We start from the raw sequence: 19,466 nt of genomic DNA, 5'->3' as shown, positions 1-19,466 counted from the left end.
CCTGGGGGACACACAGGGAAGACACACACACACACACACACACACACACACATCCATGTCATGTCTATAAATGGCTCAAGCACTGTAATAATAGATAAAAAGTACTATTACAAATACTGTACGGTGGAATGCGAGGGATTTAATCAGTTCTATCACCTCTGAATATTCATCTCAAAAGGGACCTGTTCAATAGTAAACATAATTGACAGGACAACGGAGGGATATTGATAAAAAGGAGGCTATAGTGTAGAGATCACATCTTGAACTAATGCAGGCCACGCAACCCACGCAGAGGACCTCTCTTCAGCCATCTGTTACTTCATACCCCCCCCCCCCCCCTCTCTCTCTCTCTCTCTCTCTCTCTCTCTCTCTCTCTCTCTCTCTCTCTCTCTCTCTCTCTCTCTCTCTCTCTCTCTCTCTCACACACACACACACACACACACACACACACACACACACACACACACACACACTCCAGGCCTTCACACATTCACTGTGCTCTCAGTTTGCCCTATAATTGGCTTTCACAGAGCCTTGTGGATTTGTTCTAAAGTGGCTGGCTGCCCTGCGACTTTCATTTTTCTCCTTTCCCCATCAAGGTGACAGTGAAGCATGGCCATGAGAAGGGACTCTGAGCTGAACCGAGAGAATCAGGATGAGCTTCTACAACACATCAAATGTAACAATGCATCTCCTGTGTAGAATGTCATGGAAAGACAACACCAGCTATATTGTATCTTTATATCAATAGTGGTCACTTTGGTGGTCATTACTGGTCACAGGATAATATACACTCATAACTGAAGATTATGCATCATATTTTAAACAAAAGGTTTAAAAAGGTATAACGGTTTAATTAAGTGTTCATAAACCTTTGATAAATCTCACATACCGGTATACAGTAAATGACGTATAGATTGTTCATAAGAATGTTCATACTAAGGTGTCCTTGTCTGGCACATTGACTGAACCATAAGCCTTTTGTCAACTTTTATTTTTGCATAAAATGTGCTTACAAATAATTTGTGATGCATATGTGTATTCATTATAAAGGCTCTATGAAGACTATTTAAAGCCTTTTAAACTAACAGGCAAGTGTGACGAAAATGTAACATCAGTTGACTTAAGTGGTATAGCCTCCTTCTAAAGAGATGCAGGTAAATGATTTTAATCAATTGTGTACAGTAGAATCTCTGGGTTCTGCCATCACCTCAACTGAAATTTATTTTGATTTAGTTTTTAATATTTTTGTGATTATGGGTATCATTATTGCAGGTACAGGTAGAGTGAACCAAAACAACCGTGTGACTATCTACACTACAGTTTAGCCTTAATCCTTGGAAGTTGACTAGGGGGGTCAGAGATCAAGGTGAGAGTAAATGGTTGTTCATAACTAAACGTCCTCTATGCCTTTGTAATAAGCCTGTAATTACTTTAGTAACAGCATTGTATCATGGCACCATGGCACCTTCACTTATAGTGAGAATGGGATTGTAAGTGTGATACCTAGAATTTACACAGGAGCAGTCAATAACATGGTTTGATTTGCGATCGTACCATAGGCTGGCCAAGAGCCAGGGACACGGGGCTAAGTATTGTATGTAATAGCCACAAAACTGCCACATCAAAATCCCTCTGTTCAGGATGACAGCAGTGTCTATTTTCTTGCCAATCATGAACAGCATTTCAAGCTTCCCAAACAAAGAGATTGTCAGAAGGTTTGCTATCTTGGTCAAAGTGACATTGCTTTCACATTTTGCCTAAAATGCAGAAACAAATGACATAATTTCTTCTTTTGTCAAATAAACAAGTCTATTTCGAGAGATGTTCTTAACAACAATGACAATTCAACTGTGAGGGCGTCAGACAGCCCAAACCAATAGGCCTATCAATCAAATCTATTGCTTTTGTCTGTTGTTCACATTGCTTTTCAAATCTTTGTTGTGCTTATGTCTTAAAGGTTTATATCATTGTTGTTATTGTTTTATTTTTTGCCATTAATTATTTTGTAGATTTAAAAATCCCCCCCTGTCCTTTTATGTTGTTTAAATGTACGTTGTTCCTACGCTGTTGTTCCTACGCTGCTCTTCCGTAAAAGAGACTCAGGTCTCAGTAAGATCTAACTATATAAATAAAGGGTGAATAAAATGGTTAAATAATACATTAAAGGGAATGGAACCAGTAGGAAGATGGCACAAAGACAATGCACTCATCGATCCTAACTATTGTCATAAGGTATTACTGTAAGTTGGGTCCAGATTTGTTTTTACAGTTCATATATTATATGGATGTTAAAATCAACCTTCAGCAATTACTGCTACTGTACCTGTGTTGGCCCCACCCACTTGTTGGCCCCACCCAATTTTAATGATTGTATGTAAAAGGAGAATGTAAATGTATTATAATGTATATTTTAGCCTGTCAAGATAAAGAAAGTCTGATGTAAGCCTGCAGTAATATGTAAATAATCTTAAAACAACATGCAATATTCAAATGGAAATGTCTTTGGATGATACACTAATGGACAACAGTGACATACTGTACAAATGATATGAAAAGAGGGGGATTTGGATGGGTGTGAGGGGGGTGAAGGGGGTGGGGGGTGATGGGGGTGAGGAGGGTGAGGAGGGTGAGGGGGGTGGGCCAGACCCACTTTTTGCACCTCTCCCTCATACAGGATGTATCCAAGAATCGTTCTCAGAAACAACACCTAACTTCTTCAAAACACAAATTCTTATCGACAACCAGGAATAGATGAATGCATACAGCAGGTTACTCTAACTTTTTTCTCTCACAGTATCTCCCTCATCCCCCCACAAGCCCCCTACTTAGCACCATGGCAGTTTGACAGCAACATTTACATTTGGACACAAAGACATAATTAATGTAATTACACTTGTAAATAACTTGTTTCAGCAAATGCAAATGAGAGCCACCACCACCAAACCTCACCTGCTTTCAGGGAGATAGGCTATTAAAACATCTGTTGAGGTAGAGGTCCTGTCCACATAAACTGTGACTGGTGGAAACTTGCCTACTTTTAACAAAATTCCCCTAGTGACATGGTTGGAAAAGCTTAATAATTAATTAATGTGCAAGTGCAAGTTGAGAAACACTGGAATGGAATGCACCATATATTTTCGCATCCTAGAATGGCAAACTGTAGATCTAGTTTTGCACAATTCTATCAAATGAAACACATACCTTACCTTATTTCATTCGAGATCTGAAGTACTCCCTGTCTTCGTTTCTTCAGGATATCCACAGCTCCCACGTAATCCTCTCAAGCATTTCCTAGAGTTCCACCTGTGGCCCCACCTCTCCAAGTGCTACTTTTTTTTCCTTTTCATAAAAAACAACTTTAAAACCACCATTGTCATTTACTAGACATAGCGGAAAGTGACAATTTACTCAATAGTATAATTCTTTCCGTGCTCACACCTAGTGACGTGTGGCCCCTATGTTTCTTGCCCTATTTTTAGAGCGCAGCCATAAGAACTCAATTGGATTAGCACAGCGGTTTGACAAGCCACAAATCAGTGAGCAACCAATCCCTGTGGCTATACTTACTGAGAAGTATTAGCTAATCTGTGGTATTGGTGACACACATATTTCAAGTATTGGTGACACATGCCCCCTCCCAAACTCCAACGTTTTGAGGTGGGCTTCCCTTATTGTCAGAGCTTAATCAGCCTTAAGAGGAGACAGTGTGAGTATAAAGGCATGGTTATTGCTTATTCTGTTCTTGATAGACATGTAAACAAGTCGCATATATTTTTTTACAATAGAGGATAGTGTATAGTTTGAAGGTTTGAGGAGTTTCATAGTTTCCTTTAGAAGTTGTAAATCTCCTATAGAACCGGTAATCATAAAGGACATGAATGGAAGCATACTAGACCTGCCTGTAAATTCTTAAATCTATCTCTATCCAAACTCCCAATCCAGCTAGAGGGCTGAGCTGTCTAAGGTGCTGGATTTAGGCTCCAGTCTCTCTGGAGGCGTGGGTTTGAATCCCACCGCTGCCATCTTTAGAGAAGCTGTCCCAATACAAGCTATGCATTATATAACTAATAGCACTGTGATCTCCATCAATAGAATTTAGTATTCTTCTCCAGCTTAAAAACTCAGCTCCCTCGTCTTGCTAGGCTATTGGCCTAGTCCCTTTTCTCATCAGATCCTAAAAGCCAGAAAGAGGTTTGAATATCTCCTGCTGGGACTAAGGGGTAGTGTGGCCGAGCGGTCTAAGGCGCTGGATTAAGGCTCCAGTCTCTCCGGAGGCGTGGGTTCAAATCCCACCACTGCCATATTTACAAAGATGAGAAGCTAGGATGGCGCCACAGCGAAAGAGGACAGAATACCATCTCATTATGACCTTGTTCCAAATCTCCAAACTCTTTTCTCGACTCCATTAAAAGGGAGAGTGGCAGGCTCAGCTTAAAAAGGCCTACAGTCAGGTAGCGTGGCCGAGCGGTCTAAGGCGCTGGATTTAGGCTCCAGTGTCTCTGGAGGCGTGGGTTCGAATCCCACCGCTGCCATCTTTAGAGAAGCTGTCCCAATACAAGCTATGCATTATATAACTATCTATTGATCTCCATCAATAGAATTTAGTATTCTTCTCCAGCTAAAGGCTATTGGCCTAGTCCCTTTTCTCATCAGATCCTAAAAGCCAGAAAGAGGTTTGAATATCTCCTGCTGGGACTAAAGCTGTGTGCACACCAGGTCATTGCGTTGCACCGGAAGTCATTCATCTCAATGGGGCAGTTGCGTTGATCCGTTGCGTTGCTGAATGGTGAATCTGAATGGTGTACTAGTTTTCACTGAAGAAGAAGGTAGCAGGTGTTTATGTCCATGTCAAGGAGAAGGTACGACTTGTATGACAGTAGTGTGATTAGGACATAAGTTGAGGATATTAGTCTACCTCTGATGCTAACTTGTATGGCATAGTGTTTGTGATGCTAACGGCGCCATCTTTGCTATCTCCTCCGGACATATATTACCGCTGTGTTGTTGCGTCTGCATCGCATGCGACATGCGTCAAGCCCATCCCACCAGGTTGCGTCAGAACGGTGGGTCACGGTTCGCGGTGTGCACGAAGCTTTAGGGGTAGTGTGGCCGAGCTGTACAGCTGCATGCACACCAGGTCATTGCGTTGCACGGAAGTCATTCATCTCAATGGGGCAGTTGCGTTGATCCGTTGCGTTGCTCTGCATTGCGTTTCAGTCAAAATATTTCAGCTTTTGCGTTGCGTTGGGTCCGTCAAAACAACCGGAAGTAGTTTCTTGACCAGAGCTTTCGCCTCAGATGTAAAATCCGCCATTGGCGAAAATCTTTAATTTGGCTCTACAAGTGTTAATATGTCATTTTATGAAGTTTTTATATGTTTTCAGGCGAGAAAGTAACCATATATATTCACAAAATGTATCCGGTTTATCAAAATAACCAGTTTATATATCTAATCTGACGTTTTTCCCCCCACTTCTGTGGGAAACTTCGCTAGCCTAGCTAAAGGCTATCATGTATCCTGGGCTTATAAGAGATGATGTTACCCACGTAGGAGCTCATTTTCTATCTAGTCTCCAGACTGGGTACTGAATAACCAGTCACTATTCACCTTATACAACTACTACTACTACTACTACTACTACTACTACTACTACTACTACTACTACTACTACTACTACTACTACAAGTGTAGTCTACTACTGTTCATGTTAAATCCGTGTGGAGCTAATGCTATCATAGCGTCTCCACAGGCTAGCAAAGATGGCGCCGTTAGCATCACAGACACTATGATAACATCCTCCGTAGTATCTAGTCTATCTCAGTCACAGACATGTTCAACAACAACACGTTTTACAACAAGGAAGGGATACAACTAATAAACATGTTAACACACTATTCACCTTATACAACAACAACTACTACTACTACTACTACTACTACTACTACAAGTGTCTATGACTACTGTTAATGTTAAATCCGTGTGGAGCTAATGCTATCGCGTCTCCACAGGCTAAAGTACAACTACACTAATATCCTCAACTTATGTCCTAATCACACTACTGTCATACAAGTCGTACCTTCTCCTTGACATGGACATAAACACCTGCTACCTTCTTTGAAAGAAATCGCGATTTATTCAGTGAAAACTAGTACACCATTCATAGCACAACATAGCATAACAATAGCATAGCATTGCGAACAACAACACGTTTTACAACAAGGAAGGGATACAACTAATAAACATGTTAACTCACTATTCACCTTACATATGTATCAACATGTAGCTGTATCAAAAAAAATTTGTGTTCAAACTTCCCCCGCTGTGTTGTTGCGTCTGCATCGCACGTTGACGTACGTCAAGCCCATCCCACCAGGTTGCGCCAGAACGGTGGGTCACGGTCCCTGGTGTGCACGAAGCGTAGGCGCTGGATTAAGGCTCCAGTCTCTCCGGAGGCGTGGGTTCAGCTACTTCATGTTATGGATGTTTGTCACTGGCAGGTACTGGGGAGTTTGTCAGGATCAATAGAAAATTATGAAATCCTAATCTACAAAGTGTGTAATTGACTTTTATGCTAGCATTAAGATGGACTCAATTCAACTTAATAAGTGATTTTTGATGACATTTTTGCATTTAGTTCAATTTCAATAAACGCAAAATACAATAAACGCACACGCACGCACGCACACACACACACACACACACACACACACACACACACACACACACACACACACACACACACACACACACACACACACGTTTCTCTATCTTGGAATGATTAATTGAGTCATTCGGGTTGAATGGCTGTTCTGCAAAAAATGCTAAAACGCTTTGTCATAGCCTTTTGATTGCTCAACAATATCCTCCCTCAAAGGCAGCGAGGCAGTTTCATTATAGTGTTGCACAATTTCGCTAAGGGCGCATGAGAAACTGTTTTTACGTGAGGCTCTTGAATGACACTCACGTCTCATCGGCGCAACCGGGAAACATCGCAAGGTTTCGACGACATCGGTATGAAATGGCAGAAACTGCCCGTGGTGTCACGGAAGCACAGAGATTAGGTTACGTAGTACACATGTATTCTGCAGATCCAGGGCCTGCCAGTGGAAGGAAACGCAGTGGATTCAGAGGTTGTCTTTAACTAAGGAGAGAATAATATAGATAGTCAAACATTGTGCTGTGTATTTCAAGCCAAGATTGACAGATTTGACAGATTTGGAATTACGCACGCGTTCTGTTGGAGAGGGGTGAGTTCGATATGGGTCTTTATTAAGACATGTTATTGTTAGCAGTGGGGGAGGGTATTAGCCACTGTTTGGTCGCACAGAACATACTGTAAAATAGTAAATAGCTGCCATCAGCTAGATGGACCATAATGTTGAGGTTCGGCCTTTACTGCTAAATGCGCTACCTGCGTATTACACTTACGGGTCTTTGTAGCGGTATTTCTGATTGCCCGATTTGAGACGCACTCTGAAACTCTTAGAGGCTACACAATGTGCTACCTTGTAACCTTAAAACCCGAGCCAAGCTCCGTAGCTGACCACTGGCAACATAGATGGCCTCGTTACATTTATACATCTCACATTTACACTCGTGGCAACCGATCATCGTGTCTAAACTGATTCTAGAGACGTGTAAATCGGTCGGATTGGGTTTCCAGACAGTTCAGTGTTAAAGTTGTGTATGTCTGCTTGTGAAGTCGGGTGGTATTCACTTGACCACCACCACGTATGTATATGTGGTTACTGTAGACATGGTGGAAATGCAATGTTATGATTTGATGGACAGTGCAAAATAAATGATATCCAAATTGCAGTATGGAGATTCAGCCGATGGAAGATGCGCTACTGTCGGACAGATCACATAGAAATACCCTATGCAAGGCTGTGAATAAACACCATAATAATATTGCAAATGAGGAAATGATTTATGTTTGTTAGAGAGTATATCCTGTGACTATGCCAACCAACCAACCATCCATCCCTCAATTCATCCAAGTCTGTTGATACCATTTGATCACATTTGGGTGGGGTTAACTGTAGTCATGTAGACTTGAAGGGGCACCCGACACCTTGACTGCCCATTTCATGTGTGTCAATACTGACCCCCACAACAAGATACAGGGGCATTTGGTGAGCTTAGAATGATAAGGTTCTATCTCCGTTTAGAATGATAAGGTTCTATCTCCGTTTAGAATGATAAGGTTCTATCTCCGTTTAGGGCAGTTCAGAGATATTGAGCGTCAAAGTTTTTACATTCCATTAATAATGGCATTATGTTTTGTGAGATGGAACCTTTGTATTTTATGAATTACTAACTCAAAAATGTCAACATTTTAAAAATAACACCACACAGGCATTAATAAACACCTAATGGATCAGATTATGTAAAAAACTAAATTTTGACAAAAATGGAGATAGAACCTTATAATTCTAACGTCACGATTTGGCAAAATGCTTCAAGAACTGAATGCTGATTCTGCTTCTTCTTGTTGTATTTTGGGTGATCGGGGTTCAGCCCTGATTTGAATGGTAGCCTGGTAATAATGAAGCCACAAAGATCATGTGAGAAAGTCCTCATTCATTTAGGTTAACAACCATGATGCCAAGCTGGGCAGTGTGGCGTGATATGCATGGCGCTGCTTCTGTGAGATTGGGTTTGACAGCCTGACACACTGTCAAACTGCAAATCCCTCGGCCCCATTTCCATGCTCTGGGTTTCTTCGCTTGTGGTTGTGTTTTTAATTGGGAATTAAATCTATCCCTGCTTGCTTCTTACACAAACTCCCACATTTCCACAATGTTTGTGACGAGGGACACCTGGGATGCACCTTGATGCCGAGACCTAAACCTATTGTAGGATATTGTGCTGGTGTTTTTGTAGGCTCAATTTATTCAGACCCACACTGCAGTATTTGCTATTTTCATGATGTGCTGTGCTCAGATGAAAACCATTCACTAATTGCTTCCAGTTTACAGTAATAGGAGCATGGCAGTAGTGTGTCAATAAGGACACTGCTGAAACATTTTGACGGCAGGGTTGATAGAACGACAGCGTGTCACTTATAACAGATGTTGACATCAATATTTTGGTTACACCTTGGCATGAGCCCTGTTCATAATACCTCACCGACACCTAGTCTATCATGCCGGTCATTGGTGTGTGATGTGTCAAGATGCAGCAGTGTAAATAAACAACCAAATTATTTAATTTCCTCTTGTCCATGGGTATTTAAGTAGTGAGATATGCAGTGTCGGTGATGTTCACAGTCAGTCACAAATGTAACCAGTTTTAGATTGACTGCTTACAGTATTTGCTTTCCAGAGACAATGCTACTTTGTTGTTGTTGTTGTTGTTGTTGTTGTTGTTGATGATAGGACAATATGTGTGTCAGTCATTCTATGTTTTATCCACTCTGGGGAGTTTTTCCTTGGCTTGCTTTTTGGGGGTCTATGGTTCGGTGTTAGTTCATATTGTATTGTATTATGTTTATTGTTAATTTGGTTTGTATTGTTCATGTTGTAAAGCTGTTTGAGAAAATGTTCTTTGTAAAAAGCGCTAGGCCTATACAAATACATTTGATTGATTGTTCATTATTATCAATCTGTCTTATTTAAGATTCAAGATTAACTTTATTGTCCCCCAAAGTGGAAATTTGGCTTGAGCTTTCACCCATGCTGTGGCCGTAAAAGGCAAACATTCCACATACCAAAAAAATACAAAGATGTTAGTGAGTAAATAGCCTACATACAGCAAGGTTCCTAAAAGCACCTATATACAAACAGAAAAAACAAACATGTTAATAAAAGCAAAGATCTACACAAATCCCTTTAATAAAAACAAAGATCCTCCAGTGTCTGTTGTGGCTTCGTCCTTTTCTTATCTGCCGCTTATGCCTTGGTCATCCATTTGGGCATCACGTATGGCCATTCTGATCCTGTGGGAGTGCACATTCTCATCCTCTTTGAATCAGTAAATCATTTTGTTCCAGCTCCTCTGGACTTTTTCTAGTCTCTCCATCTCATAGCTGAGCTTCAGGCCGTTGACATTCCTTTCATCAGGGATGAAAAAGCCCTGCTGATCATCCCTACATGAGAAGAGTAGAGGAGAGGAGAGAAGGAGGGGGGGGGGTGTAGGCGTATGGAGGTCAAGTCATGGTCTGTCGGCTGTGCAGCCATCAGCCAGCGAAAAACGTCCTCAGCACAATGTTCTAAATTTGAGTAATGATTTGTGTTCTAACTCCAAATCAGATCCAGCACTCAGCCTCTCTCTCTCTTGTTCCCTCTCTTTCTCTTTCTCTCTCTCTCTCTCTCTCTGCCCCTCGCTCATTCCTTCCATTTGTATGAGCAGCGAGTTTTAAATATCCATTTCTGCAGGCTTGAATGTGCATTGTACGACGAGTCCATTCATGGCATTTCTCTATAGGCTAGTGATAAACTGGCCTGTGAATAAGCGTGTCCGTGTCTTCCCCACATCTCCTCTGCAGGAGCATCTGAACTGAAGCGTCTTGACATTGTGTTTCTAATTCGGTGTTGTTTTAGACGCCAAGTATCGATAACCCCTACTCTGATGCAGAGGCTAAAATAATTAAGTCTGATATTTTGTGTTTTTGAGAGCGACATTGATGTTCTTGCATGGATTTGGTGGACCGTAGTTTAAGTTAGGAGGACAAAGAGCAATGTGGCTGAAACACATTGTTCCTTATTTAGATCAAAACTGAGTGGAGCACCAAGCAGTTTCCTCTGTGATATTTTTCCTTTCCAGTCCTCTGGTTTTGGAGTTGAGTGCACAGAAATTGTGGTCACAGAAAGCTAAATCCATGCTAATATGGATTGTCTAATTGTCATGCAGTTTGACACAGGGGTTTGTTTTTGCGAATTTGCTTACAGTTAGACAAATATCACTTAAGCCCTTTAGCCCAAAACGATGGAGCATTAGGCCTGTAGGTTAAAAGTACACCTTTTTAAATGAGTCATATGGGTACAGTATAAGTGATCCAGATGTCATCGCTGTTCAAGCAGGATGTGAGGGGCCATCATGAATATGAAACCACAATGTAATGTACGTCAATCAAATTCCCATGGATGGACATCCATTGTTTTGAATGTTATGCTGATATCTCTCTCTCTCTCTCTCTCTCTCTCTCTCTCTCTCTCTCTCTCTCTCTCTCTCTCTCTCTGACAGGTCTTGAGAGGGAAGTTCCATTTGGATGCCCAAAATACACCATTTGTCAAGATTTCATCATGAACCGGAATAAGCGTGAAAAGGAGTATTACAGTTTAGACGTCGGGGATTCAACTTTCACAGTTTTGAAGCGCTACCAGAACTTGAGACCCATAGGATCCGGAGCACAGGGAATTGTCTGGTAAGTGGACTGAGCTGTGACTAAGACAAAAAAGTAAAGCTACATTTATCGCCCCATGCTCTATATACCTGACGTCAACCGCAACTGCCTATTCCACTGGAAAAGAACACACCATCTGACACAGTGGAGGCAGACATCGGAGGATAGGCTCATTGTAATGCATGGAACAGAATGAGGAATGCTATCAAACACATGGAACAGAATGAGGAATGGTATCAAACATCCTCCTGTTTCTATCTCCACCAGCCTCCCCAATCTGACATAGAAACCTACTCATTTATCAAACAAGAAATATTGAATAGTTTGGGAGCAGTTCGTCTTGGAAGTCAATAAGAAGAGTTATCGCATGCTCTATACTGTGTTTTGCGAAGGGATGTTGCCTCAATAGTTTGGGCCCTCCCTCACTGATGTTGATATTGATTTCAAGCTGTGATGACGTGGCTGTGTGTAGACCTGTGTGTAGACTGTGTGTAGACCGGAGGTACATTGTGTTGTTTTTATCCCATCTGCAGCTCAGCATACGACCACAACCTTGAACGAAATGTTGCAATCAAGAAACTCAGCCGGCCTTTCCAGAACCAGACCCACGCCAAAAGAGCTTACAGAGAACTGGTGCTTATGAAATGTGTCAACCATAAGAACGTAAGCCTTTTACCTCTCTCAGAAGTGTTTGTGTGTCTGTGTGTTCTGGTGTGTGTTTGTGTATGTGTCTGTGTGTCTGTGTCTGTGTGTGTGTGTGTGTGTTTCTAAGAGGGAGAGGAGTATTGGAGTATTCTCCAATATAAAATGTATGGAAACTCCTAACTTGATGCACAGATTATGCAGCAATGTTGCAATGGCCCTACTCTTGCATGTTTGGTTCATATTGTCATATTATTTGAATGTTGATGGCCTATTTTGATAAAGTGATTATACGTTCACTGGAGAATCTTACACCCTATAATTGCCATTAAATGGCACTGTACGGTACGTTCCTGCTTGCATAACAACAACACACTAATGCATTTTGACTCCACAGATTATTGGCCTATTAAATGTATTCACACCACAGAAGACGCAGGAGGAATTTCAAGATGTGTAAGTATGTTATTGCGCTTCCTGGTTCTCAAATCAATAATGGCGAACGACCATATTACTCCCAGTGCTCTGGTATCTTGTACAGGTGAAACTTATATTTATATTTATAAATACATGTAAAGATGGGTATTTCAGAAGTATATTAGATAGTGTAAGACATGCTTTATTGCTTTTTGGGTAGTGGAGTGGACGCTGTGTGAAGAAAAGTGATGGGTTAGTACATCGCAGTGCTTTGGAGGAAGTGTGATTAATTCTCCTGTGTGTGTGTGTTTCTGTGACACACACACACACGTACAGTACATCTCTGGTCTCATCCCCCTCCTCTGTATCAATCCCCAGTTATTTGGTGATGGAGTTGATGGATGCCAACCTGTGCCAGGTGATTCAGATGGAGCTGGACCATGAGCGCCTGTCCTATCTGCTCTACCAGACGTTGTGTGGAATCAAGCACCTCCACGCAGCCGGCATCATCCATCGGGTGGGTTAGCAGAGCACACATGCACACACATACACACACACACACACACACACACACACACACACACACACACACACTCCCCGCCAAGCAGCACTAATGTGCCCTAGCATTCAGAGGGCTAGATAGCCTCAGTCCTGATGGGAACTCACGCAGGGCTCTCATAAGGTGACCAAACATGAGTCAGATGTTGCCAAGTTAGTTCTCTGACACAGTCATTCCCCCCCGTTCTCTTGATTTAGACCCATGTCCACTTAATGAACCACATCATTTGAAAAATGAATTTTAACGAGCCTAACCTGGAGAAATGAAGGTTTGAGGGAGTGACGTTCGAGTACTGTTTGTCTTCCGCAGGATCTGAAACCCAGCAACATTGTGGTGAAGTCCGACTGCACATTGAAGATCCTGGACTTCGGATTGGCCAGGACAGCAGCCACGGGTCTCCTGATGACGCCCTACGTCGTGACCCGCTACTACCGTGCCCCAGAGGTCATCCTGGGGATGGGTTACCAGGCCAATGGTAAGTCAGTTGACCACACCAGAGCTGTGCTGCAGAACGCTGCATGCCGCATGCCCCTCCCACAGACACCTGAGAGCACCTGTACACACACCTCCCCCTTGTTTCACAAACACACACAGAAGGGGAAAGTGGCACGCCTGGCTATGCATTGTGGGACTACTTCTTGTTTAGGAACCACCGCACTGCAGCCCTAGCGCACGTGTTCTCTTATTGATAGGCTCTCCGGAGAAAGTTGATCTGAATTAAATATCAATGTGAATATAATCACTTATGCATGCTCTGGTCGCATCACTCTATGCACCTCCCCATGACACTTCCGCAAGAGTGCTTTTATGTGCAGATGTGACGGGGCTTGATGTCTTCAAATCATTGGACTTGGTTTTGTCATGGAAGGAAATCCGAGCCCTGATATTGCAAAGAGGCCCATTTATATTTGTCTTGAAACAGACAGAGAATAGCCATCCTCTGCAGTCTTCTTGGCCCAAACTCCCTGGGCCCCAATTTGCATGGGCAAAAATGTGTAAAATCGGGGCGAAGTTGAACATCTTTACCATCATATTTTCGAATAGACTCAAAGAGAAATAATCCAATGCGAGTTTCAAATACCACGTTTACCGTTTCCATGATATACAATGCATTTTTTAGCTTGTTTTACAAAAAACGATTGAATAATCTAACATTTTCCTCAAAACCATTGTTAAAGTCAAGCTATTATAAAAATCATGCTGTAGAGTATTTTTAAGTGGTAAGGTATTTTTTGCTCTGCTCAGCACTATTTGCTGAATCAAATTGGGTGCCCCCCCAATCTCTCCTGCTGACTTGTTGCTTTGCTTATTCTGTCCCTTTCCTTCTCTGCTACACATGTGTAGTGGATATATGGGCCGTGGGCTGCATTATGGCAGAAATGGTACGCCACAAAATCCTTTTCCCAGGGAGGGATTGTATCCTTGTGCTGCTTGCAGCAGTTCTGCATTTTGTCTCCAAAAACGTCAGAGTTCTTCTTCTTAAAGTTCTTAAAACCTTGTTCATAAGAATGGATTGCAGAGATCATGTCAAAGAGCAACTGTCCAAATTCTATTTCCCTGATATGCCTCCCCACTCCCCTCCACCCCCCCAGCCCCTTCCCAAACAGACAAGCACTGTTGCTCAAATCAGTCACACAATAAGCACCTGAAATAGAATTTAAAATGGTTTGCTCTTTCATTACCAAGAAGTGAACTGCAAAAGATACACTCTTATCTCATAAAGTTTTACCTCCATCCTCATAGATAAACAGCCATCTGGGACGAAACATAATAAATTGACCTTTGTCCTAGTACAAAATATGTAATTAAACCAGTTTGACCATGTCTGCAATTGACCTTAATTTGGATTCATACACGGAGGCCTAATATGGTTGAATATGCTTGTTTGCACTGTATGCTGTATATTATAGCCTACTCATCCTGGCACCATACATGTGACTCAGCTCTAAGATACAGGTTTTGTATCTCAATGACCTCCGATGAGAATGTTGAGGGTGTGATGCATTTCTGCTGTCATAATACAGTTTCTGCAGGCCTTGGATGTCAGTGTCTTGCTAGTCTAACACAAATGTTGTGCCGACCCTTTTCCACCTGGGACAATGCCAAAATGCACTTTTCTCATGATGCAAGGTCTAGTCGGACACTGACAGACATGAGAGTGCATGCGGTCATTTTCATTGTTGCACATTCTCTCACACACACACACACATATCACCTTCATCTGCATCGTCTTTTTGTTGTTGTTTTGATTTTGAGTTGTTTGCATGCTAATTCGGTTGTCATTTCATTTTTTCAGTTGATATCTGGTCTATTGGCTGCATCATGGCCGAAATGGTCCGAGGTAGTGTGTTGTTCCCAGGCACAGATCGTATCCTTACCTGGACCTCATCGTCCCTCCATTGTGTGTATAAATTATGTATATGTGTATATGTATGTATGTATGTATGTGTGTGTGTTTGTGTGTTTGTGTATTTGTGTATTTGTGTGTGTGTGTAAAAAAAGTCTCATGGTGGAGAGACCCTTACCTCTCCATCCAGTTTCATTTCCACTGGGTTGGTATTTGAATGGGTTTGAGGCGAACCCTGTCAGCCATTTCAATTCGCGGGAAAACTGTTGTAATCCCTTCCCATCAGCCCACAGCCTCACAAAAAGGCTTGTGGCTCAGTTTTGTATTTCCATCCCCGAGGGGAAGAGATGATTCAACCGCTTTCCCCCGATTCCTCAAACACGGTTGATCTAGAACGTCAACCGTGACTGAAATGTGCCTCTTGCAATGTGTTCATGATTCACCTCAGCCAATGTCTGAATAATCTTTACCCCTGACTACGATCCCAAGCGTTGTCGTTCCCTTGTTAAAGCTCCTGTGCAGCACTTTTCTTACATTTTGGAACTAAAGATATTGATCAGTGGAACAAGGTTATAGAGCAGCTGGGAACTCCGTCCCAGGAGTTCCTAATGAAGCTGAACCAGTCTGTGAGGACCTACGTGGAGAACAGACCTCGCTACGCTGGCTACACCTTCGAGAAACTCTTCCCAGATGTCCTGTTCCCCGCCGACTCGGAGCACAACAAACTGAAGGGTAATAACTCTCTGCATAGCCCAAGCATGAAAACACCTGTGCTGCATATCATTCTAGGTTGTATTATGTGTTGAATTTTTTAAATATATATATATATAGTTAGCTTTAAATTAGATGGCTATAACCAAACACACACATCTTTGCTAGTAGAAAATAAGCTAAAATACCCTTAATTCATTATGTGCCAGATAATTGGGCCAAGTCCATTAAAAACAGTCTTGTTAAACAAGATTAATGCACTCTCATATTTGGTGCTTTGAGCTTTACATCGCTTTTGATTCTGATCATGTTTGACTAAGGACTCCCTTCTGGCCCACTAAACTAATTTATCAGCACAGTGAATGTCAGCAGGGAGAAGCTGGGGATGGGCGGGGGGGGGGGGGGGGGGGGGGGGGGGTGATTTACCCACACCATTAATTTCTGTATTCCTCTCAATTGCCTTGCAGCAAGTCAAGCCAGAGACCTATTATCAAAAATGCTGGTAATAGATGCATCCAAACGGATCTCTGTGGACGAGGCACTTCAGCACCCCTACATCAACGTGTGGTATGATCCGACTGAAGTGGAGGCGGTAAGTACTTGTCCCCCTTTGTGTGGGTGTGGATGGGGGTGCCTCTTGTGTTAAATATCTGCTCTCTCCAGTAGTGTGGGTGTGAATGCACGCGTGGGTGTGAATAATGTGTGTGTAAGTCTGTGTGTATGTTTGTGTGTGCGTGTGCTGCGGCTTGTGCTGTGTTCATGTGTGCGTGCTCGTGTTTCTGACTGCAACATTACTGAGTCGTGAGTCACACTGAGGGGGGGGGGGGGAAACGTGTCACAACATGGCCTGACACGAATTTAGGAAAAGCTTGTTAGTGTGCCGCGTGCCTGATGATGATGATCATCACTGTGCATTAGCCCATGGGCGACAGCAGGTGCTCTGAAGTTGAAATAAATTGACTGACAGAATAACACAGAGGTTTGCGTCGACAAACTCCGAGCTTGCGACGCATGGGAGGAGATAAAGGGGCGGAGGACCTCTCTCCATTGTCAGTCTCCATCTCTCCCCACTCAATGACTTGCCTGCTCTGTCTGAGCGTTAAATCTTTTGACTTCGCTATAGGACCTAACGTCTTATTTTGAAGAGGGTTTTGTTTCGGATGATTGTGATGCATGAAGTAATGTGTGCTGTATGTCATGATTGATGTGTCTGCTAATTGAGTGACATGTGGGTAGTGGTGGCCTAGTGGATAGTGAGTTGGACTAGTGTCAGAATGTCATGAGTTCAAATCCCACCTGGGAACACCACCACTAGTGTGCCCTTGAGTAAGGTGCCTAGCCCTAAAATGACTCCAGGGAGACTGTCCCTGTAATCTCTGATTGTAAGTCTAAAAAAGTGTCTGCTAAATGACTAAAATGTAAACGTGAATGACTAAAATGTAAACGTGAATATGTAAATCTGTCCTGTTGCAGCCCCCCCCCCTGATCACAGACAAGCAGCTGGATGAACGGGAGCACACAGTGGACGAGTGGAAAGGTACTGTCGAGAGACGCCTGTGGCTCCCAACCCATGAATATGCACTTCAAGCACTTTCGTTATCCGTGTCACATTAAAATTGTATATTTTTCTACTCCCAATCCCAGCCTTTGGCGGCATTGAATCGACTTTTTCAGAGCCGTGTGCATACATTTCCGTTTCTGTTCACAGTACTTTAAATCCGTTTATGTGATGTGCCGGTATGTGTAAGGTATGGAGTGAAAAGTGCATTCCCCCAATCTGAACCTAGTCTGATGATCTAACCACGTATCCATACTGAGAACATGATAATGACACCAGGTTCACACCCCTAGCTGTAATAGACTGGTGTTTATTGGCCCCTGTTCTCAAGTATCATGTCCTGGCTCTACGTTGTGGCTGTCATGTGTTCTTAGATTAATGAAACCTTTATTAAGGCAGAGGTCCTACTCAGACCATGGTCTCTTTTGTGGAGGAGCCCTGTTTACAAACATAACACACTCATAAATGTCCATAAAAATGCTAACGTAACATACAAATAATCAATTAAAGCTGGTAAGTTCATTAAAAACGTTGTACGTTCATTATTGTGATTATTAGGTGTATGCCTCACGTCTCTCACTCTCTTCCACATATTGTGTTCTACCACAGACTTGATATACAAGGAGGTGCAGGACTGGGAGGAGAGGACGAAGAACGGGGTGATCCGGGGACAGCCACCCTCTCTAGGTTGGTGTTAAAGAGTTTCCCCCATCAGCAAACTGAACAATGGTACTCCCACATCTAACATGTGTTCTGTTGGGATTGGCGTGAATAGGGACATTCAGGAAGGACAAATTGAGTTCATACAATTACTCATCATGCACCATTACCTCTGGAAGCACTGGTTGTTGGTGTTATTGTTTATCGTTGTTGACAATAAACTGAGCAGATGAATAAGACAAGCAGTGGGACATTTCGATGAACAGCGATGCTTTCATTTCTAGCATCATGTTAGAGAGATTTGCTAGGTGGTTTGCATGTTAATATTCTACTTCGGAAGACAAATTGAGACAGTTTTCCTCTGGGTACAAAGTGTGCTTCTGGACCTGCTTGGTGTTACGTTCATTTCTGACTGAACGGGAACTCTGTGTTTCTCATAGCACAGGTGCAGCAGTGAGCAGCGGCTCCCAGCACCCTTCTACGTCGTCCTCGTCCGTCAACGATGTGTCCTCCATGTCCACCGACCCCACCCTGGCGTCCGACACAGACAGCAGCCTAGAGACAGCCTCTACGGGCCCGCTGGGCTGCTGCAGATGACTATCACCCTGCCCCCGCCCCGCTCCCGGTTCCTGGTTCCTCCGCTTGTCTTCAATGGTGTAGAATTTAGGCCAGTTTTTTTTGTTAGAACTACTATGAAGTAATTTTAGTAGGTTCTTATTTTTATTTTATTTTTTCAGTTCAGGCTGTAATTTATTGTGGCATATCTGTTTCTTTTAACCTAAGAACGTTATGATTTCACTATGCTAGACGTTTTATTTTTTTTACAGATGGTGAGATTTTTTTTTGTCTGTAAAAGCTTTTACGTGACATACTGTAGGTTTTTGTTTTTGTTTTCTCTTTTGTTTTACCTTAAGCTACTGCTATTTCAACTGGCCATATCGATGTAGAATGAGTTTGTACAGATTTTATGGTAAATATATTTTTTTCAATTTGAGTTTGCGGTGAGCCATTTCAACCATAATATAATTGATACATGTATGACTTTAGTACTCCCCTTTCGGAATAGTAGTATTTCTTTGCCTATTTTATCCAATTGAATTTTTTGATTTAATTTAGATTTATTTGTATAAAAAGAACTGTTTTCTCTCGTGAGTCACTACTTCCTTGTAAAAAAAAAAAAGTTTATGAAAGCTTTATTTTTTGCTCTTTTTAAGATTTTGT

At 42.3% G+C, this 19,466-nt stretch overlaps 1 protein-coding gene across 1 annotated transcript; it reads left to right on the top strand.

The window, feature by feature from the left end:
* Positions 1-7,122: 7,122 nt before the first annotated feature.
* Positions 7,123-19,107, top strand: mapk8b (mitogen-activated protein kinase 8b). Its single transcript, XM_080541444.1, has 12 exons — positions 7,123-7,251; positions 11,192-11,372; positions 11,885-12,014; positions 12,391-12,449; positions 12,789-12,927; positions 13,279-13,444; positions 14,314-14,385; positions 15,866-16,048; positions 16,495-16,619; positions 17,501-17,564; positions 18,195-18,272; positions 18,691-19,107. Exons 2-12 carry the CDS (start codon positions 11,251-11,253, stop codon positions 18,840-18,842), a joined length of 1,290 nt encoding a protein of 429 aa, XP_080397570.1. The 5' UTR covers positions 7,123-7,251; positions 11,192-11,250; the 3' UTR covers positions 18,843-19,107.
* The last annotated feature ends 359 nt before the right edge of the window (positions 19,108-19,466 follow it).

The sequence above is a fragment of the Nansenia antarctica genome (genome assembly GCF_963989245.1).
Source record: "Nansenia antarctica genome assembly, chromosome: 11".
Taxonomy (NCBI): Eukaryota; Metazoa; Chordata; class Actinopteri; order Argentiniformes; family Microstomatidae; genus Nansenia; species Nansenia antarctica.
This window is presented reverse-complemented; position numbering and strand designations above follow the sequence as displayed.

Coding starts and splice junctions, on each gene's coding strand:
- mapk8b (XM_080541444.1), top strand. CDS start 11,251: ATGAACCGGAATAAGCGTGAAAAGGAGTATTACAGTTTAGACGTCGGG. Junction 12,015..12,390: donor AATGTGTCAACCATAAGAAC/GTAAGCCTTTTA, acceptor TTGACTCCACAG/ATTATTGGCCTATTAAATGT. Junction 12,450..12,788: donor CAGGAGGAATTTCAAGATGT/GTAAGTATGTTA, acceptor ATCAATCCCCAG/TTATTTGGTGATGGAGTTGA.